The sequence below is a fragment of the Lycorma delicatula genome, chromosome 1 (assembly GCF_047948215.1).
Source record: "Lycorma delicatula isolate Av1 chromosome 1, ASM4794821v1, whole genome shotgun sequence".
Taxonomy (NCBI): Eukaryota; Metazoa; Arthropoda; class Insecta; order Hemiptera; family Fulgoridae; genus Lycorma; species Lycorma delicatula.
In genome coordinates this window covers 10,277,780-10,301,968 of record NC_134455.1, presented here as the reverse complement: position 1 = coordinate 10,301,968, position 24,189 = coordinate 10,277,780, and the positions used below count along the sequence as shown (strand labels likewise).

The following is a 24,189-nucleotide window of genomic DNA, read 5'->3' as shown; positions in this document are numbered from 1 at the left end:
GATATAAAAATCAAAGATTCTTTTTTATAATTTTATATAGTGTCACACTATTGTAAGTAAGTATGGTCAACAGGAAAAGTATATAGCTATTTGAAACACAATATTACAGCAAGATGTTGGAAATTAGGTAGTTGATAAAATATAAAATGAAAACCTTTTAAGATAAATTGGAAGAGAAAGAGAGAGAGATTTATAGAAAAATCTTGTAATAAAATGAACTAGACCTAGATGAATAGATCAACTGGTTTCCATTATATAAGATATTTTATGGTTTATTTAGTTTGATTACAGAAAGTTATACAACAGTAAAAACTGCAGAAGAAGACAAGATTACATTACATTAAATGAATAACTAAGGATGTAAAATAAATTAATTATGTTGAAGTTAAAAAAATCAGCATAAAACAAAAAGAAATGGAGAATAGCTTTGAATCAGTAAAATGACTGATAACAACAACAAAAAATGTAAAATAGTTGTTTGAATGAAGTATTTTTTATAATGAATATTATATTCTTGTCAACTCAGAATTAGGTTTTATGTTTCCCAATTAATGAGACAACTGCAAAACTAGTATGATCAGGCTACAGCTGACTACTGACCACAGTTCGTTTATTTATATTTATTTATCCTAAATATATTTATAACAATGTAAAGTGCAGTTTTTTTAGCCGTGAAAAATAAGTAAGAAATTTAAAAAAGTACTCAAACTTTCTGTTTAAAAACCTTACTCCACATTATTTTTCTGTTAGGTCCTTATTACTGGTGGAGGTATTGCCAACTTCACTAATGTCGCAGCTACTTTCAAGGGTATTGTCACTGCATTGACAGAATTCCAAGGAAAGTTATTAGAGCACAAGGTGTCAATTTATGTGAGAAGAGCTGGACCTAACTACCAGGAAGGACTCAGGTAAATATATGTTTTTAATTTTATTTATTTATTTTTTATTTTTTTAATTACAGTAGGGCCTCTAAAACTTAATCTTGTCTCATCTGTGTCATACACTTTTTCTGGTCACAGATTTTCTGAGTGAACAAGAGCACAAAATGTTTTGATAAAATTAGCAGCAGTCAGATAATTTTTCCCCTGATATGGCTAATTGTCTTATGCCATGACAATTTCTAAATTTCTCTAGCCAACCTTTACTGGCAGAAAATCTATCTGAACCATTCAATTTTTTTGTTGAATAGCTTTTTCTTGCAAAATAGGGCAAGATACTGGTACTCCAAAGATTCTCTGTTGCCTGAACCACAAGGAAATTGCATCTTCTAAAGCTTCCTGGACAGGCTTCTTCAGCATAGATCATTTATTTAAAAACTTTTCAGGCACTTTTGAACAGTATTCTACAATTTCTTATTTTTTTCCATTTCCACTCATTAACAGTTGTTTCTCTGATACCAAACTTTTAAAATCTAATTGCATGTAATTTTTTGTTCATTGACACTACCACCTGTTTATGTTTTGTATTAGTAATATCTTTGCTACAACTAGCCATTATAAACAATTATAACACAATGCAATACATGCAAGTAAACAACAATAAATTGCTGCAAGTACTTCATTGTAATACAGTACAGCAGATATAAAATCAAAAAATATAAATCGATCTTTACAAGTACAGTAGATAACAGAAACTGTACTGTCACATGCTCTAAGTATACAATACTAGTTATTATACAATAGTAATTACGTACAATGAATAATCTTCTTCAGTAATAGGCTATAAGAAAATTCATACATGTAGTAAACAGCACCTCAGTTAACGTTTTTTTAGTTTTACTGTACTTCAGACTTTTTTTAACTGAGGCTAATTATGGAATGATTTGTGGCATAGTGAACAGATGCAATGCGTGAGGAGGATTCGAACCCGTAACCACCAGATAAAAGGTAGAGACGCTACTCAACCACAGCGGCCAGTCATCTCAGTTAAGGGAGGCCTTACTATATACTATATAATAGAAAAATAGTCCTCTCTTTTCTAGAGACTAGATCAGAAAACTCGAAGATTAATAGAACAAACATTAACTGGAACTAAATCTAAAATAAAATTTATGGGTGAAATCTCAGAACCCCCTTGAAATTAAGGCGGGACTATGACAAGGGGTTGTACTGTCCCCCCTGCTATTTAACATCACGTTGGACAAAAGTGATGAAAGAGTGGGAAGATACACTCAAACACCAAAAATACTGAAAACCGATTCCATTGGGATTCGCAAAATTAAATTTAAGTATTCCTTACCTGGCATTTGCAGACGATTTGGCAATCCTTGCGGAAGACGAACGGACTGCGATAAAACAAATAGAAACGCAGAAAAAGTGGGACTACAAATTTCGTTTGAAAAAACAGTATTCATCTGCTCCAGAATAGAAATCCCAATTTAAACACAAAATATGGAGTAATAAATAAAGTCCCTCGCTTTAAATACCTTTGAGAATTTATTATGTCAAATAGCTCTGAGAAACCAAGTTAATTCAACTGTCTGCAGAAGGTCAGGAAAGCTCTAGGTTTAGTGCAAAATCTCTACAAGAAATCCCTCTCCCGCCAAACGCAAATCCGGCATTACAACACAGTTATTAAACCCACAGCATTATATGCCAGTGAAACATTGACCTTGAATAGGAAAACCGAAATAGATGAAATAAAGAAACAGGAAAGGAAGATTATAAGGAAAATATTGGGACCGAGACAAACTGAAGAAGGATACAGATTACAACCGAACGAAATTGTTGAAACGTACTCTAATATCGAAACTGACAAGGAAAAGATGAATAAAATTCTTCGGACACCTTTGCAGGCTGCCGGAAAGCCAACTGACCAAAAGAATAATCGCGTACTTAACATCATTAAAAGTTGCAATCCCTTGGCTTGCAGAAACACGAAAAAATTTATAAAACGCCGGAATTACACTGGAGGGGATCATAAACAGAAACACATACAGAAATAAAATAGATAAATGGGAAGTTAAACCAGAAGCTCTGAAGCCTAAACAACATCAGTCGAAATGGTCTGAAGAACGGAAGGTTTTTTCTGAAAGAATGAAAGAATTGTTGGGGAAAAAGAAGAATGCCAAGCGAAAGAAATATGAATCATGAATGCTTAATGTCTTCCATTGGGAAGTTCTCGACTTATAATAATAATAAAAAAATAAATAAAACTTATAAAGATGTTAAAGTATCCCAGCATTTAGCAAACTGATGATTTACTATTATTTTGAGGATGTTTATTTTATTATTTATACTTATGCATATCGAATTATTATTAGAAATATGTGCATTGTTCATTATTTTTAATTTATCTCAATAAAAGTGTCCAGAAACAGATTATAAGGATTGCTGCTGGAACTACTGAAAATTATTTCTAATATTATTTTCACAACTCTTCTGGGTTTTGTTACAGTAGTTATAAAATAAAATAATGAGAAGATTGGTTTCTGCGTCCAAAGATTCATATATACTTTTAATGTCAAAGTGTACTGAATCTTCTTAATATCATACCTTCCATTTCATGGAAATATTGAGTGTTAGACATGTTTCTGAAATAAAAATCTCCCTTGACCATAAACTACTTTGTACATTATTTTCTTATAATGTATTTCCTTAGTTCAGAAAAAAAACTTGTGTATTCAGAAAAATCTAATAATTGATGGTTTTGAAATTTGTTATTGCAATCAAATTGTGTATGCCAAGAATATAGTAAATAGTCAGATTTTTATATGAAATCATATTACTCCTGAAAGTTGTCTATTAAAAGAGAAAAAGAAGATGTAGTGAATTAATGAAAATCAGGAATATGTGTATTTTCAGCTTGAAATTTTGGTTAACCTACTTTTTAGTAGTGATTAATTGAAATATTAATTTTGTTATTTTTTCTTATTAATAGTTTTGTCTTTTTTTTGTTATATTCTAATTGTTAAATTTTTTATTCAAGGATTATTCGGGATGTTGGAAAAACATTAAGAATCCCAATTTATGTGTTTGGACCAGAAACACATATGACCGCTATTGTCGGTATGGCTCTTGGAAAAAGACCAATCCCTAAAGAAACAGAACAAGAATTTTCAACTGCTAATTTCCTTCTCCCAGGAGGTCAGGATAAGGTACATTTCTTTACATAATGTTGTATAACTTTGTATATCATTTGATTGTATAACAGTGAAGAGTTCCTTTGCAGCTTTGTGATGTTTTTCATTTAGTATGTCTCATTTTCTTACATCTTGGTATTAATAACTTGTATAAATCTTTTAAGTTATACAGCATAAAGTGTAAGTTTCTTTTTCATATAATTAAACAAGTTTTAGTTGTGAAATAAAATGTGATAGCAGATCTAATTAATTGACAACCTAAACTATTATTACTTTATGTTAGTGCATTATCAAATTCTATTGATGGAGAACTTTGAAATTGCTTTTATGAACTTGCTGCAACTTCTTTACAATCTCTTTACCATTATCATCTGACTTTATAGAGATCAGAAAGGTAATAAGAGTTTCTATCATTCAAGTAAATTTTATTGACTAAGCTAACATCTAATTTAAATGTTCTTGGATATTATAAAATTTCAGATAAACTAAAAAACCATCTTATAAGTAAAATACAAATTTTTAAGGTAGCAACACTAAAAAAAGTCTAAATGTTAAATTTTTTCTGTATATTAATGATTTTCACTTGTACTTAACCATATGTTTGCTACTATTCTGTAGTAGATTTATGTCCATTCCATTATAGAATTCCAGTAGATTAGTTTTAATTATAAAATTAGTTAATAGTAATTATGTGATTAATCAAAATCACATAAAAATTTACTGTTATTTAATTATTTATTTATAAACAGTCTTTTTATATACTAAAATATGAAAAAAAGGAAACAGTTGATTAAACCGACCGTGCATTCTGGTTTTTTATACACTTTGCATTTCCAGACATCCTGACATGATTCTCCCCCAACTTAAAGAATTACTATTTTGAATCTTTCTTTCTCTTTTTCTTTAACTGAGTAAAGAATAGAATAATAATGTTTTTTTACTGGTTGTTGGCTGTGATCAAATAACCTGTCAAATATTTTTATGTTGCCTGCTTTGTTTATCTCTCATCTAACTAATAAGATAGTTATTTCCATCCATGTTTCTATGTATTCAAGAGTTAATACTGTTCTCATATAACTTAAATGTTGGTGATTATTTATTTCTTTATTGAAATTATAAATCTAAATATATTTTTGAAAAAAAAATTTTTTTTTGTGTTATGTAAGTAGATTAAATTACATGTTAGTGTTCAGTGTCATAAATGAAACAGTAGGCATCTCATTTATAGTTTCTTCTTCAGTAATTTAAAAACTCTGTAGTGCCTGTAGTAATATATTTATAATAAAATAGTTATATATTAGATATATACTGATTTGGTTCAATTATAAACAATGACAATGATGATATTTCTGAGATTTTAAATTGATTCAGAAAAAATTTCACTTCGGGTAAGAAAGCTTTACCCAATGAAGGTGGGTCATTTACAAAATGTAAGTTATGTAGTTAATAGGTAGGGCAGCTCTTATTGGTGCCATAATTATTAGTTTGTTTGGAAGGGTTTTTAGTACTAATTCATTCAAAGTAATTTTTTTATTATGTATTTCTAATTCTATTCTTTAAGATTTAATTTAAATTCAGTAAATATACAATTATTGCTAATCAAATTATTTAAATACAAAATCTATCAAATCAGAAGAAAAATACATTCAGGCAGTCTTTTAGTCATATTAAATAGATATTCACTGAAGGGTTAATTCCTGTATAACTGTTTGTTTAAATAATGGCACATTTTTAGTAATATTTGTGACTTCTGCTACTTCAACTTGGAAATTAAATTATTTAACTAAATTATTGTATTGAGTAAATTGTTAATCAGAATTTAATGTTCTTTTTTCTATAATCTTTCATTAATATATACGTGGATTTTATTTAAGGGAGCAGCAGCATCCCAACAAAAGGATTGCAAGAGTCTAAGTAGCCCAACTGGAGGGATCCCAAGTTCACCTGCTGTACCCACTGGTACTTCAAAGCCAATGTTTACCAACAAGAGTAAAGCTATTGTTTGGGGTATGCAGACTCGTGCAGTTCAGGTTAGTATAAGTAAAAATGTACAATAATTAAGTATTTATGTTTTGTTTATGGTTTGAAGTCATATTATGATTTAACATATTTAATTTTATGTGAATGTCATGATCACATACAAAATGCAAATTAGGTATTTTTAACTTTTTTTTGGATATTTCACTTGAGTGATATGTGTTTAAATTGCTTCTAATAAACAACACAGTTGAAAGTCACAAAAATATCTTATTTTACACATCTTGTTCTCTTAATAATTCCATATTCTGTGGTTAACATTACTTTTGAATTGTAAATACAATTAATTTTTTTTTAAATATTGCCTATTTAAATGATAAATAAATCAATTAGTGTTGTTATTTAAATTGGAAGGTAAGGTTAAGTATTCTAGCAAATGTTATCCACAAGAAATCTATTGATAAACAATACAATTTATTAAACATTTGGGAAAATGTGTGCTGTAAAAAAAAATGGATGATTGAAAATATTGTATGTTCATTATACTATAAAGTTGTTTATTGATTTATTTTGTATATTTTTTCAGAGTATGTTAGATTTTGATTTCGTCTGTCGGAGAACTGAACCATCAGTTGCTTGTCTTGTATATCCCTTTACTGGAGATCACAAGCTGAAGTTTTACTGGGGACACAAAGAAGTCTTGATTCCAGGTATTGTTTATTCGTTGGCATTAAGTATTAGTATTTTTTAATTTTATGACATCAAAATTGAACGTCTAAATTCTCTAACTCATGACATCACTTGGCAATATTTTCTCTCAAAAAGGCATAGAAGTGACAAAAGTAATGAAATCTTTTTTATAACCTATGCATTTGAATGATAAAGCAGCTAGCAAAAAGAAAAAAAAATCACTCCAACTTTAAAATCCTCCCAGGGCTAAAACACTATCATATCAACCATATATTAAGGTAATATGATAATCTGAATATTCTTTTTTTTGTAAATTATATTTTACAACTTTTTGCTCTGAGAGCTTTAATATGTACCATATTATCTTTATGGTCAAAATAAAAATAGCAACTCAATCAGTCCATTCTTTTCTTTCAATTGGATTGTCAATATAAGGATTATTCAGGAGGAAAAGGAAATAATTTGGGAATTGATTCTAGAGCTTGAAATAAAATCATTTATACAAATATATGTCCAAAAACATTTCATTGTCGAGTTACAGTGAAAACGTTTTTAGTCGTCGTCATCCTCCCCGTGAAATGAGATCATACTGAAACTTTTTTTTTTTTTAGCTTAAATTTATAAGTGTTAAAAATAAAAAGGACAACTGTTAACATCAATACACCTATGGCAATAGTTAATACACAGCGACATGCTGACTATACCTGTAGCTAAAGGTATCATCTTAACTGCATTTGTATCAAAACACCCCAAAGGTAGAAATCCATGGGTGTTAAGTCTGGAGATCAAGCCAGGAACTCTAAACTACTTCCTCATCATCCTATCCATTGCTTAGGAAAGATGTTCTCAAGAAATTCCATAATGTCATGATGGTAGTGGGATGGAGTATCTTGTTAAAAGCAGTACACTTCTTCATCAACAAGAAGGTTATGTAGAGTAGGAATAATGCTATTTTACAACGTTTAATAGTAAGAGATGCCAGAGGCAGTCCTCTTAAAGAAGAATGACTCAACAATCTCTCTAGAATATAAACCACACCATACTGTTAGGCCTGGTAAATTAATAGGTTTCTGTTCAGTTATGTGTGGATTTGTGTTACTTCAATAAACACTGTAATGCCTATTAATGTTTTATTAAGTTTAAAGGTGGCTTCATCCAACCATACAGTTAAATCTTCAAACTCTTCATTTGTTTCACACTTACCTCAATACCATTTATAAAATTGTACTCTTCTGTTTGGATCATCTTCATTTAATGCATGTAGATGTTTGGGATGTTTGATCGGTGTCCGCTTATTGCTTATAAAATTCTATAAGCAATGTCTTTTTTAAAACCAGTCTCACGAAAATATTGCCTGAAAGATTTCTTTGGAGATAATGTAAAGTTTTTGTTACTAAAACAACATTTTCATTGCCCTTAACGGTTTTTGTTTTTCCAGACTGCCCTTATTTACATTTTCCATTATCCCATTAGCTTCAAATTTGTCACAAATTCTTGTAGTTGTTATTCTCATTAGTGGTGATGTTCCAATTTCTATTGCTCAAATTCTGAACCTATCTAACAGTCTCAGTTTTCCATTAACATTTCAAAAGTCGCATACATTGGTATGAAGACAACTGAATTTCAGCCATGTTTATTATGGAATATTTAAAATACAATCTAGCAATGAGTGACAATAATAAAAAACAGATTTTTTATACTTTCAGCTGATAATGGTTTTATTATTTCTATCCCTCTTTCCTTTCTAGCTATAACTATTCCGAGAGTCTATATTCATTTGAGACACTGCTTATAAAATGTTTTCAGTAACAACAGTTATTGTTTTTGTGTTATAGTACTTTGATTAAAAATGACATTAATTTAGTTAAAGCTGATAATTGTTTATTACCCTAAAATTCAATAAAATTTATATGTACAGTTGTATATTATTAGTTAAAAAAATATTTGATCACAATTAAATGCATGTTTAATTTTATGTAACAATTTTGGTTTCAGTCTATAAGAAAATGGAGGATGCAATGACTAAACATAAAGAAGCAGATGTGCTTGTTAACTTTGCATCATTGAGATCTGCTTATGACAGTACAGTTGAAACTCTTAACTTCCCACAGGTAAATGAAGGTTGATAAGTAATAAGATTATTCTGTCTTGTGTTAATTTTTTTGAAAACAAGAATGGTATTTATGCGAACCTAATTTCTAATTTTTTTTATTTTTATGAAATCTAAATATAATTGTCTACATTTAAGGTGAAAAAATTGAAATTTTCTTTGTTTATTGCCATTATAGTATTTGTGCAGGCCTATTATAGGCTATCACATAGTCATCATTCCACCATTTTTTTCTATTCACTTAATGTGTATAAAATAATTTTTCAATGAAAGCATTTTAAAATCATGTGCATAAAAATCCAGTGCCCTAGAAATAAGCTAGTTCAGGACTATCATTTTCAACTCCTCATTCTCCTTAAATCACGGAGTAAATAGTACACATCTGAAGGTGTAGGAAGGCATGAGGAAGTCACTAAGTTCTATGCTGTAGGAAGGGGGAGGAGTGATCAAACTTGCAGAATCTTCAGAATATTTCAGGCAACAATAGCATGAGTACATGAATTTTTATGAGAATAATTATTAACACCATCCCTTATTACCAATTTTGATCCCACCCTTAGTTTTATGATGTGAGGAGATAAAGTTGTCTCTATTTCTATAAAATCCTAGAAAACAGGAACCATGATCTTTTTCTTGAATATTTTAACTTCGGTAAACCTGAATGACACGTAACTACTAACTTGCGTGGACTTCTGTTTTGATAATGTTGGTGTAAAAGATGTGTCTTTTATCACCAGTCACAATATGGAAAAATATGTTCGTGTCATGTAACATTCCAATCTTCTATATATAAATGTTATCTCCTAGTTCATATATGTGTCAGTAAATAATTTTAAAACCAATTTTGCTCACAGTGTACTTTTCTAGTTATACACTCTAATAAGAATCACTCTTTTTAATAATGTAATATCTTTATTTATGCTTACTTTGTTATTTTTTAATTGAAGGTTTTAGCTCGGTGGTTTTTTATTATCCTACTACAAATAACAAGCAATTTTTGTAATTTGCAACTTTTGGTTTTTTTGGTCTATTTTAAAAATTGCAATAAAAAAAATACTTCTCACAGCAAGAAAATTTTTTTTTGTCCATTTTGGTTAAATATGTATTTTATATTATATTGTTTATATTAAAGAGCATTATGTGAGACTGGTAATACCAATCTCACACAAGTCTCACATTGAGAGAAGAATATCCACAATGAAATTATTGTTTATTTTATAGTAACATACATTAAAAAAAAATCCACCTAGTAAAATTTTTACAATTTTTGATAATCATTGTGTATATGGAAATATCCTAGAAACTGTAATCATATCGTAGACATATTGATATTTAATTACAATTTTTACTAAATTTATATATATTTTTTTTAAATCTTATGTATCTTTTACACATATAAACTGTTTTAATTATATGAACATACTATACAAATTAATTAATTATCAATTTTCAGATTAGAACCATAGCAATTATCGCTGAAGGCATCCCAGAAAATATGACTAGGAAATTGATCCTTATGGCCAAAGAAAAAGGTGTATCGATCATTGGGCCAGCAACTGTTGGAGGTATAAAACCAGGTTGTTTAAAAATTGGTAACACTGGTGGAATGATGGATAATATACTTCACTCAAAATTGTACAGATCTGGAAGGTAAATCAATGTGTGCAGTACCAAACAAATTAATCTGAACAAAGGGAATTTTTATTTTGTTGTAGGAAATTTTCATTTTGTGGCAGACCGTTTGGTGTTTCAGGTTATGTTGTTAGTTCATATACAAACAGAATAAGTGGTTTTTGAGCTTTAATAATTTATTGTCAGTTAGTTTTTGGTGACCTTGTGAGTTTCTGTTATAAGTTTGTTATTCGTTTCTAGTTACTAGAATGGATATAACCCCAAGAAAGCACCAAAAATTGTTGCTCTGTCCTACACACACAAATGCCTCAAAGACAGTGATTGTAGTGTGGGGTTAGGTACTGTAAATAAAATCATGAAAATGTTTAACAAAACAGATTCCATCTCTCCAAAGAGTAAAGGAAAGTGTGGATGGAAAAAGAAAACCACACCTACACAGGATCAATTACTAATCACAAAAAGCGAAATTAATCCACGACTGTTAGCTGTTGACCTGAATAGGGACTTGAGAGTCAGTGGGGCTAATGTTTCTGATATGACAGTTCGTAGAAGATTGTTGGCAGTGGAAAGGATTGCTCGGAAACCTAAAAAGAAGCAGTTACTGTCACAAGTTATGAAGACAAAAAGACTTCAATGGGCAAAGGAATATAAAGAATTGGACTATTGAGATGTGGAAAAAAGTTCATTTTTTCAGACGTGATGCATTTCTTTGTCCAAGGGGAGGGAGTAGCCTACATTCATAAATCAGCAGATGGGAAGACTACTTACTACACCAGCACACCTGCAAAAACTCCCAAACACCCAGCCAAAAATATATGTTTTGGGGATGTTTTACACATAAAGGGCCAGGAGCACTTTTGCCTGTCGATGGAATGATGAAATCGAACTAATACATTAACATATGCCAAAGAAAATATTCCCATTTATGGAGAAGAACCTAGAACTCATTTTCCAATTGGACCTTGCACCATGACACACTTCAAAGAAAGCAAGTGTTCTTGAAAAACCAAAAAATTTGAGTGCTCTCGTAGCCAGGGAACTTCTTCGACCTGACCTGAATCCCATTGAAAATTTATGGGCCATACTAAAAAGAAGACAAGAAAGTGAATTGTAGCACAAAAACTCACCTTATTTAGTTCAGTGATGCAGGTTTGGTTTTGAGATAAAGAGATCAAAAAGCATTGTTCTACGTTAGTGGAACCAATGCCAAAGAGGATTAATGAGATAATTAAAAACAAAGGACACATAAACTATTTAATTTGAGTAAGTTTGACTATTAAACATCTTTTCTTTTAAAAATAAAATTTTCTGTTAAAAATACTGTGTTCGGACTAATCTTTTCGCCTCTGTAGAAGTATGATTGGTTTTTTTTTTAATTGTACTACTACAGAAATACTTATTTTATTCCAGTTTTAATATGGCAAATTAATTATTTAGTAACAATGTATAATTAAATTGTTTATAATATATGCAGTCAAACTAGTTGTGTTTTTTAAGTGAACTCGTGGTTTATGCTTATTAAATAAAAAACAAAATCTAGTTTTGTAACTGTGAGGATAAGTCAAATATAAAATGAACTTTTGTTTTTAACATTTATTAATACAGAATAAAAATACAAAACATATTATTGTTTTTCTACATTCTCTCCTTGAAGTTCTATGTACTTTTCCCATATGCAGAGCTTGTGATTTACTCCATAAAAAGTTTAAGAGTTTGTCATGAGCCTATTATGCACAAACTCCTCTACTTTGTTGTCACTCTGGAATCAATGTCCCACCAGTCCCTCCTTCAATGGCGCAAACAAAAAGAAACTGCAAGGGAAACAAATTTAGATTGTTCAGAGAATGTTCTGAGGTTTCCCAGTAAATTTCATCTAGTTTATCTCAAATACTAACAGTTGTGAAGAAGAATCACATCCCTGATTGGCTGATAGAATCCTGACCTCCATAAGGGAAGACACCTGCCTTGTGACGATCCCGATCACCACACCACCCCTTCTGTTCCTAGCCCTAATGGACTTTACCGGAGGTCATCTTTTAGACCCTCTAAACCTGATAATATATTACAGTCATCAGTTTGGCCTGTCAGGATGCTCCTATGCAAATGCCATGGCAGACATTTCCATCGGTGTATTTACACATGTTACTATCACTTTCATATGGCTTCATTCAACCATGACCACATAACATAACTTACAACCCTCAACTACCAAATCAACCAATTCGCAGAAGCACAATCCCAATGCCTTCCTCTATCACTGAAGTTTTCACACAAAAACTCTTATCATATCTAACTTCAATTAGACTATGCTCAGACCGTTACTTTTTTGAGTCTTTTAAACACTAAAAATACCAATAAAGCAAGTGTTAATCACAATGACAATTTTGTCTTACAATTCAATTGATTTATTAAAAATTCAAGAAACAGATTTAATAAGCTTCTGATGAAATCATACTCTATCTCTCTCTGTTCTGATCCGCTTTCAGGAGTGAGGTCAGTGCCTACACCCTCCCACACCAACCAGAATTCTCAACAGATCAATTCTTATCCTAACAGCAAATATCTCTAACTGGGACTCAATGTCAAAACGCCTGTCTGGACAAATTAAGCACCAAAGTGGGCCGCTAGCCACCCAGGTTGCTATTCCTTCTATATACCCATAACAGTGTCAGACCTCCTCAGCCATCCTCTGCAGGTCTAAGAATCTCAGGAAGCCAGCAAATTGTTAAATTCCCTTTTGGTTCTCCAATTAACTTGCAGATGAAAACCAAAGTTGATTCTTGCAAGCTCTCTTACTACTTTGGTACGTTCAACTTCATACATGGGCAGATATATAAGACATGGCACACATCAATGATCCTACTCTCTGGACACAAACCTGAATTAATCAAACTAAATCTGGCCAACCTATCCCATAAAGCACCTTGTCCAAAAATAAACTGTGTAATATGCCAATTGGGGAGAAATCCACCTAATAACCTGTGTTCTCAATCAGGAAAAATATCATGCATGTAACGGCCATCAGACAATTCAGTCCACTTGACTTGCCATGAATGATAAACTTGGTCATCTATTTCTTTTATGTGCCCAAGTAAGTTGGTGGCCTATTTTCTTGACATCATAACATAATTGGCACTCAGTTGCAACGATATAAATGGGCTAAGACTTCATACCAGAAGTAACAAGGACCACCTCTCGAGAAACAGTCCTATAGGCACCAATCACAGGTAATAATAGGAGATGTGGGGCTCTCAACAAAATAACATTTTACATTTGTACCTCATTTGATGAGCCCAGACAGGTACAGCATACAGCATTATAGCTTTGCATACTCCCTTATAGAACACGCATAGTTCTGAAATTAAGCCCCCAATCAGGGTGTACTGCTTTTTGAACACTGAAGAAAGCATTACAAGCCTTTGTAGTAGCACATTGAAAGTGCTCCTTAAATCAATTATTCTCATCAAGGGTAACACCTAGATACTTCTGCAGCTGAACATACCTAATTTGATGACCTGCCATTGACACACAAGGTCATCGTGCTAATAACTGGCAGTTATACATACCACTTACAATGCGATGTTCATGGAGAAAATCGATAAGCAATGTGCCTTTTTAGGCCCAAAACACAGTTGGGAGGACTTTTCCAGCTGATGGACACATTCTCTCCTTTAAACATTCTCTCTCTACTCTTACGCCATTCCATACTCAACAATTTTGGCTGGGGAGTATAGTGATGGGTCCATGTCTTATCGCATGTTGATGAAAAAATTTATTTCTCTTAAATTGATTGAGGAGCTTTTGGTCAAATTTCCTGTCAGGCCTGTTTGATTTGGGGTCAAAAGTCTTAGAACCTCACACTGACTTTGCAGAATCCAAGGTGCTTTGTGATAATAGAACGGTCATTCCATGACTGATTTCCACTTCTTAAGCAGCTTATGTACCAAAAAATGCCAATTGTCTTCAGTGAGGTCATGGATCAATCAAATGTTGTCATCTGTCACACTTGTTTTTAATGTAATTTCAAATCACACCTATTTTAATTTTCATTTTATACAGTTACATACCCTCCTTTAATTTTCTTGGCCCAGTTGTAGACTTTGGTATATAACAACATCACATCCCAAAACCATGTACACATATGACTATCTAGTCAAAATCTTGGATGGTTTTACACTCTCATTTGTGAGAAACTTCACAATAATGTGAACAACTGATGATTGAACGTTTTGTTCTGACATGATGTGCTAACCATAGAGTTGTGAATGCTGAAGTGGTTGAAGGAGAGACCATCCATCCACTCCCCACATCTCTAACATCAATATTTTTCCTGACCACCCCCCACTCATTTGTACACAAGCCTTTTGTCTTCAAGACTTGCATACATTTGACTTACACTCATACTATTTATTGCTTGAATTATTCTCAATAATAAAAGGAAGATAGTTTCAGACTTTAAATGTTGTTTAGATACAAATTTTTAAGATGTTAAAAGTTTTTATGTACATTCACTAACTTCCTGCCAAGGATTTGAAGCTGCCTCTTTATAACAGTTATTAAATTTATTGGCAATATTCTTGAATTAATAATTGGCATTATTAATAATAATTTTTATAATAATAACTATTTCAAGAATACTATAATCTGATTGTTAATTAAAACTTAATTTCACACTTAAATAATTTACATGTACTAAAATGTTTAGTTTTTGAGCATACTTGTCACTAAACTATATCGTATTTAAAATATACAAAATATAACTAGTTATGTCTGTTCACCATTGCAAAAAATAATCTATCATATTTTTATTTTATAACATTGAAATTTTTTTATTAAAAATAAAAAACAAATTCTCAGCATAAAGATATACTAGAATAATAATTTTTCTAAAGTCAATACTTATAAGACCCATATTCCTCTGTACCAATATATTATATTTTTATAATCAAAAACCAACTTGAAAAACCCAAGTACAGAATTACAAAGTAAATGAATGACTCTTACCTTATTATTTTATTCCAAAAGCACTTTTGTGGGATCCTGCATCACCAGTTAAGACATCTATATGAATAAAAGTGTAAATGTTTGTTTGTTCAAAATCTTAAATCTCCTAAGGTTCTTCACTGATTGCTTTGAAATTTTGGCATAACGTTGCATTTGAATACATGCGTTTTTATATACCTAAGATGTCACCCCTATGACAGGTAAAAATATGTTTTTTTTTTAAACAGCATTATTCGTTGGATAAAAGCAACACATGCTGTGCTAAATATTTTACACCCATTTCAATGTTTCTGATATGTGTGTCTGCTACAGACTACAAACTACTGGACTGATTTAACATAGGGAAAATGGAAAAAATAAAAACAGGGAAATGGAAAGGGGAAAGAAGAAAAAAGAGAAATAAGGGAAAGATAAATGGGAGAGGGAAAGGAAAAAGGAAAATGGGGAAAAGGGAAAGGTTAAATTTTGTGAAGTTCCTTAATGTTTTATCAAACTTTCAATTGTGTTCATTTAATCTATATATATATATATATACTCAAACCTAGCAATAGTAAAGCATTACGGGTCTGCTAGTATTTATACAAAATTACATATTGAACGTAATTTTTTTTTTAAATTAAAATTACAATCATATATTCAAACATATGAAGTCAGTTAAATAAAATAACTAACTACATATGTATAAATATGATGACATTATTATAAATTTTTAATTAAAATTAAATTTAAAAATAAAATAAAGTAAATAGAAAATTTATACTATGTAATCAGGCCAGCCAATGTTACATTACTAACTGTATTTGAATTAAATTATTTATATACATTATGATTATATCTATTTTTATCTAAAAATGTGCTGCCATCTGTTGCCACTTTTATAAGAGTGTCATCTTCATATTCTGTTTGAAAGTTGATCAAGTTGGAAATTCTTTTGTATTTATAGATAGAAAATCTCCAAAATGTCCAAACTTTTACTATTATTATTTGAATTAAATTTCTTGATTTTCACTAGTTCCAAATTTGTCAGAATATCAGACACTGTATGTTTGTTATTAATGTTATTAATAAGGTGACAGCAACATTGAATATATCCAATTTACCATTTTTATCATTTCTAATATGTTCAAAAAATCTAGTTTTGAAAGACTTATTAATTTTACCTATATATATATATATATGCTTATACACTTATAAATTACAAACTTAATAAATTTTGCTTAAATTATATTAGTCAGTCTTATTGTATATGATTGTATGTCTTGTATACTGGTTTAAATTTACTTTTATTATAAATATTGGTTATATTTTCAACAACATTATCAGTGTATAATTATTTAAAGTATTTAAATATACGTTTTCAATTTTTTGTGTATCATTTATAGGTATAAGAATTGTAGCTTTATTAATTTTTTGAATTTTGTATATATTATCAATTAAAAGAAATATTGTAACCATTATGTTTAGCAATTTGTTTTATAATATCTATTTCTTTGTTTAATTTACTTTTATTTTTATTATATAGTGTGTAATTAATTGTTCTATTAACCATTTGTGTATATGTAATAATTTTGTGTGATCATAGATGATTTGAATTTGTATGTATTGTTTTATTGGTTGTGGGTTTCCTATATACCGACATTTTAAATTGATTATTTTTGTTAATTTTGATACTAACTTGTATAGAAAATTTATTTTTCTATATATGTTCATTAAATACTAGAATAAATCATGAATAACAAAAAATGTCCACCTCTCAGTTAAATATTTTCGTGCACAACATTAACAAAAACATTAAGGTTGTGAGTATGTTTGTAATATTATCAACACTTGTTGAAACTTTTATTCTTGGTCTTTTCCTACCTTTCTTGTTTCAATTGATATTTTTCTAATATACTTACAGTATACTAATTCTATTTCAGGTATAATTATTCTTAACTATATTTTATATGTTTTAGTGTCGCTTACGTTTCACGATCTGGAGGTATGTCAAATGAATTGAATAACATTATTTCAAAAGCAACTAATGGTGTATATGAAGGTGTTGCTATCGGTGGCGACAGATATCCAGGAACAACATTCATGGATCATATTATGAGATACCAAGCTGATCCTGAAGTGAAAATGATTGTACTTTTAGGAGAAGTGGGAGGTGTTGAAGAATATGAGGTCTGTGCTGCTCTGCAAAGCAAGAAATTAAATAAGCCGCTTGTTGCCTGGTGTATCGGTACTTGTGCAGGTAAATCATTCTGTTTATTTTTATTAAATTTGCTCACCATAATTTATTCCACCTGATATGAAAATTTTGTTCAGTTTTTCTTTCTTATTTAAAAAAAATAAAATTCAGAACATTATATACTTTTTCCGCAGGCTACATAGATTTGTTGAGGGAAATCATCAGTTTTTTAACAATAAATTTTTTGCATTAACTATTTCAGTAAAATATTTCTAGTAATGAACAAAAGACAAGTAGGAATTTTGTGTGATTACAAAATTAGCCGGAAATAAAAATGACATTGGAGTGGGTAAGATAAAATAAATATAAGAAAACAAGGAATTACGTTTAAATAATAATAATAATAATATTTTTCTGTAATAATAATAGAATAATTTTTCAGAAATATTATTTATTGCAATAAACTTGCCGAGTTAGTCTGGTGATTAAACTCATGATCACAAAATCACTTATTTTTGAAGTCGACATTTCTAAGGTTCAATTCCTTGTAAAATTATATGGGATTGAATCCTAGGCTACAGATGCCGATGTTCTTTGGTGATTGGGTTTCATCATTAATCACAAGTCACAGGAGTGATTGATCTGAGCCTGTTCTAGACTGCATGTTTATCAGTAACTTACCACTATGTTTGCAGCTACATCATTCCTGGCAAGTCTGTAGCAGTGAATGCAGTTGTTAATACACACACACACACACACACCCAGAACAGGCAGTAGCTGTAAAACTGGTTAGAGAAAACAAACATTATCTATTGAAATTAACAAATTAAATTTGTTTATCAATATGGTTTATTACTTTAAATTGATAAAATAAACCATTTTATTGTTTATTTTTACTTCTTTATATCTGTATATGGTTATATCTTTATATCTGTAATGGTTAGTGTGATAGCTTCCAGACAAAAAGATCCTGTGCTTAATTCCCAAGGTGAGGATATTCATTAAGCCACTGTTTACTTGAACTTCATCAAGAACAAAAAAAATCAATTTTTGTTCATGTTGTATCATGTTTTTGGTATGTATCGTATACATGGGCTGTTTGTTTTTCAGTTTCAATCGTGCATCAAGTAAGCAAGAGATAGGCGGGAGCCAGGTCTGTGGGTTAGTTGTGAAGTATGATATGTTTTCTGCAAGCATAAGGATGTAGTGCTGCTGAAATCCATCGCAGAAAGTCTTTCGATACTGACGATGAGACTTGGATCCAGTATGACAACAAAAACCAAAGAACAGTCTAAACAGTGAATGCACACTTCTGCAAACAAGCCAAAAAAGTTCAAACAGACAATGAGCAACAGTGAAACAATGACTACAGTTTTTTGGGACCATAAAGATGTCTTGTTGATGGACTTCATTAAGCAGAGGACAACAATAATAAAGGAAGTTTATTGTGAATCTTTATGTCATCTCCACAGAGTGATCCAGAACAAACAAAGAAGCATGCTCTCATTCAGTGTGGTTTTGATTCATGACAGTGCACAACTGCACTGTGCCAACGTGACACAAGATCTCAAACAATTCAAGTGGGAAGTTTTCGACCCTCCACCGTAAAGCCCAGACCTAGCACCTAGTTATTTTCACTTGAGAATTGGTTGGGTGGACAACACTTCACCACCAATGAAAAACTTGACAGGAGGCTGCCAAGACATACCTTACCTCACTGGAGGCAAACCTCTTTGAAGAGGGCATCGGAAAGCTGGTATCATGTTTCAACAAATGCCTAATTGTTTTGGCGATTATATAGAAAAATAAGTTAGCTACTACTCAGCTTTTAGTAATAAAATCATTTTGTTATGTCAATGTGTTTTTTATTTTATCTCCCATCAGAGGTTGAAAAAAAAACAGCCCTCATAGTATAGGTATCAGCTACAGATAAAAGTCCCATGTTAAATCAGAAAGTTAAAATGGTTCATGTGGTTAAACAAAACTGGTTTCAAACAAAACTTGACACAAACTTGTACTGTTTTTCATCAATTTTGTGAAATCAATAATAAAAATGTTTAATGTTTCTCTAAGTGTGATACCATTTTTTGAATTGCTTTTTTGCGTATATTACAGATCTATAAATACAATTTTTCTATCGCCCTTAGTTTTAAATAAATTATGCTTAAAAAAAGTTAAGGAAAAATATAGTTAAAATCTATAATTTTGTGTTTAATACCTGTGTTAGATAGATACCTTCTATACCTTCTATAATACCTGTGTTAGAATGATTTTGCTGATGCTATTCTTTTATAAATAACTTCAGGCACATCCCAAATTAATGTTCAACATTAATCCGCTAGCACATTAGTATTCCATTTCCCTTTATAGCAGCTTTCCATCACCAAAATGTCTTTGTGGAAACATACACCGTATTTGTCACGTAGGTCTCTGAGGCTGTTTGAGAAAAAATCCAGATGTAAGTGGAGGAAATGTATTTTCAAAGACATATTACATCCCACAGCTCTGTATGAAATAAGAAGTTGATTAACAATATCATGTTAATTGTCGGATTTTTGTTTGCGAAGAAAACTTTTGCAAACGTCTTTAAATGAAGCCCAAGCTACACTTTCTACATTATTTAACATTCACTTAAATACATCATTTTTGATCAACTCTCTTATTTGAAGATCAACAAATATTCTTTAATTTTTCCTTCACATACATTCAGAAATTTCTGCCTGATGTATAAAAATCCAGGTTTATCCTTCTTCATTGCTTTTACAAAATTTCTCATTAGTCCTAACTTGATATGGAGGGGGTGAAAATATTTTTTGGGGTTTAACTAGGGCTCATAAATAATATTTTTCCCATTTGGAGTCAAGTTTTCTCGTTTCTTCCACTCTTTTATAACCACTTTTAGCTACATGTTTTGACCTGCACGGACTTAATTAATCTTGTCCATGAAGCTTTACTTTTCAGTATTCGATATGAAGTCATAATATTAGATTATATGATTTAATTCTTTGCCTAGTATTGTTTATTTATAGCTTACAAATTGTGTTAACAAAGTTAAACAATAAAAAATGAGCTAACAAAATACAATATAGGACCTTAAAATGCTAACTATTCGTTGAAAAATGAAAAAAATCCTTTTATTAAAATTTTAAATTTTTTCAAAAATGGTGGGTGATAGAAAGATTCTGAGTTCATATTTGTTTTCAGCATCAAAAAAACAGATTAAAATCATGTATCACATGTTAGGAAACAAAAATTATGTTTATAGTGTAATCTGCCAGGAACCGAAAACTTGTCTTCACTCACCAAGATGCCATTCTCTACTGAAAAAAGATATCGTGGTGATCTTTTCAGACCGTCTCAAGGACAAAATAAGCTTCCCCTTCCACACATGAGGGCAAACCTAGCCACTCCTATTGAGCAGTGGTGGCACCTGTCAATACTTTATAATCACTATGTTTTTTATATTCTGTTTTCTTTTTATTTGTCAGATTTACATGTTATTTATATTCTTATTTTATCAATTTAATAGTGAAAATAGTACACATTTTTCTAAATGCACTGTGAAAGGTGTATAACATTTTGTAATTAATGCTTGCACCCCACAGTAACAGAACACAATGTCTTTCTATAATAAACTTGTTTTACTATTATTTATTCAAGTTACAATTTCATTTTTCTAGGTATGTTTACATCGGAAGTACAATTTGGACATGCCGGTTCATGCGCAAACTCAGATGTAGAGACTGCAACAGCTAAGAACAAAGGTCTTAAAGAAGCTGGAGCCCATGTCCCAGACTCCTTTGATACCTTAGGTGATTTAATCCACAATGTTTTTGAAAGCTTAGTTAAAAATGGAACCGTCATTCCTCGACCAGAAGTGCCACCACCTACTGTACCGATGGATTACTCTTGGGCTAGGGTATGTTTCATTGTCATTTTTTTGTAGTTTTTTTTTCTTATAACTAAAGAAAATTTTCAGTCAAAAAATTGTGGATGTAGTAGTATCTATAACTTCCTATAATACTGAGGTTCTTGTAATTACAGATTATAACATGAATGGTAATTTTTCATTCAAAAACTGATTAATTATCCAAATAAGAAGTAGGATCCATTTATTTTGTATATTTCAAACATTTTTTGATTATATTATAATGGAATTATTTTCTAAAAGAAAGTGTATTTATTAACAGAGTTCCAAACGTAATTAGAAGAAAATACTGTAAGGAATAAACATTATAATGTTTTTTGCTGTTTCCAAACCAAACGGTAATAACACACTATTTCATGGTTTAATTACAGTACCTATCATTCTTTTATGATTTAATCGCCTAGAAATTTAAAATGTTATTCAACTTACACTTCTACTACAATAGAATTTATTGTACATTATCTATTCTCTTTAAAGATTATTGGTAATCTACAACATTTAATGGATAATTATTACTCTATTTCATTTGAGATAATACAAAAAATAAATGTTAATAATAGTTTGTAAAATTGAACACTGTATAGAATGTATCAAGTAATTAATATATAACTATTTGATTTTTACTACTTATTTTCATTATTTATTTGTTTATGTTTCATATATTTTCAGGAACTTGGTCTCATTCGTAAACCAGCATCCTTCATGACTAGTATTTGTGATGAAAGAGGACAAGAGCTACTGTATGCTGGTATGCCTATTAGTGATGTAAGTATTTTTTTTGTATTTATACAGGCTTACTCAACTCTCAATTTTGGTTTTGTTGTATTAGTACTATTTAAATTAAAAACTCTGAAGTTTAAAAAAATTCTTACAATTATCTAATTTTAAAAAATTGGTTGTTTCAAAAAGTAGCTCCAGATAACTCATCTCTTTTCACTTGATTGGAGTATTATAGTATCCAGTTTACAAGAAACTATGTGCTTCTGTTGCCATTTTTAATCCATTACCTAAAAGTTCTTTCAAGGAGATTTATTTAAAATTAAATTATTTTCTTTAAAATTTTCTTCAAAAATAAATATTATGTTAAGTTTTAAGATAATATCAGTTAAAAACCCTGAATCTTTCTATATCCTCATTTAACATTTACTGCTAATAATATTCAAACATCTCTGTTTCTTTTAAACTTTTTTACCTTTCTTTATTACTTTATTCTATACTGATTTATTTGTATCTTCATATGCTGCATCCCTGTTTTTTCATGTATTATTTATTAGATTATGCTGCTGTTCCAATCAAGATATCCCACATTGTTTTCCTTGATTCTTTCAGGTAGACATTAAAGTAATTCCTTTTGTTGTTTATAGAGAGCAATTTTTTTTAGGCATAGAATGGGGATCTTAATTAAAGGAAATTTAATAATAGTCAGATATTTATAATACAACCATCCACAAAGTATTTTGGATTTTTATGAGGCGATCGCCCACAATAAAATACTCAAATCAATGTTATAACTTAAGTATGCAGTTATTGTGCACAATATTGCATATGCCATATGAAAAGATTTTTATATGTATATGTACACATATATTTTAAGAAATCACTTTTCAAAATTTATAGAAATAGTAAATTTTTTTAACCGTATCAGATTTCATAATTAAACCACTTTATTGGTAAAATAACTGAGAATACTAATTAAAAACTAACAACTTAATTACAAAGTATTTAAATAACTGAAAGAAATGTTCTACATGAATTAATTATGAAATTTAGACATCACACAAACACAAATGAAACTAATAAAAAAGCATGACAGTCTGTACATAAGAAAATGGAATCATTCCCTGTTCCTTGTTATTTATTTTTTTTAAATATTCAACTAAGTACAGGAACTTCATGCTGTATTGTATAATCATTTACATTAGTACAATTCTTTATCCTCACTAGATCTTGTTTAATCATAGCCTGACATGCTGTTACAGTAGCTATTGTAAATTGGAACAAGTTATTACTGATATGGGACTGGAAGTGTTACAGTTTGTGTTCTAATTTAGTCTTACAAGAAAATAGAAATTAATTTTCAAATTTTTCTAAAATTTTTTGTTTATATTTTATAAAAACAAAAACTAATGTGTTAAACAGGAATGTATAACAGAAATGCAACATAAAATAAATTTTATTTGATTTTTTTGTTGGAATACTTTTAGTAGTTTTATTTTCATCATATAATTATATAATATAAAACTTATTCAACCACTCCACAAAGTACAGAATTAAAAAACATTCTTACCTTACTTTTTTCCCCATTAAAGTGCTTTCGGTTCATCAGTAATGGTTTTTTTTTTTTTTTTTTTTGTTACAATTTATAGAACAAATTTGTTTAGTCAATATTGTTTTTTTTTTTTTTTTTAATTTAAAATGTTATATATTAAAACTTCCCTTAACATGATATCTATATGTTAATGCAATACAGTACTGATTATCTGATTTATTTAAAATCTTTATTAATTTATTACAAACTTAAATAATATTTATAAGAATGTTCCTATCAAATCCTGTCTGCAGATTCATTAGGCTGAATTTACATTTATAAATCT

General features: G+C 30.0%; 1 protein-coding gene across 2 annotated transcripts in view; it reads left to right on the top strand.

Annotated features, from left to right (window-relative positions):
* ATPCL (ATP-citrate synthase) overlaps positions 1-24,189 on the top strand; it is a 159,452-nt gene that overhangs the window by 124,356 nt on the left and 10,907 nt on the right. For both annotated transcript variants that reach the window (XM_075368455.1, XM_075368362.1), the window contains exons 8-16: positions 751-908; positions 3,928-4,096; positions 5,956-6,111; positions 6,645-6,768; positions 8,744-8,859; positions 10,312-10,508; positions 17,450-17,730; positions 21,348-21,586; positions 22,265-22,360. In XM_075368455.1, the coding sequence (XP_075224570.1) occupies positions 751-908; positions 3,928-4,096; positions 5,956-6,111; positions 6,645-6,768; positions 8,744-8,859; positions 10,312-10,508; positions 17,450-17,730; positions 21,348-21,586; positions 22,265-22,360 (1,536 nt within the window). The remainder of the gene's footprint in view (positions 1-750; positions 909-3,927; positions 4,097-5,955; positions 6,112-6,644; positions 6,769-8,743; positions 8,860-10,311; positions 10,509-17,449; positions 17,731-21,347; positions 21,587-22,264; positions 22,361-24,189) is intronic.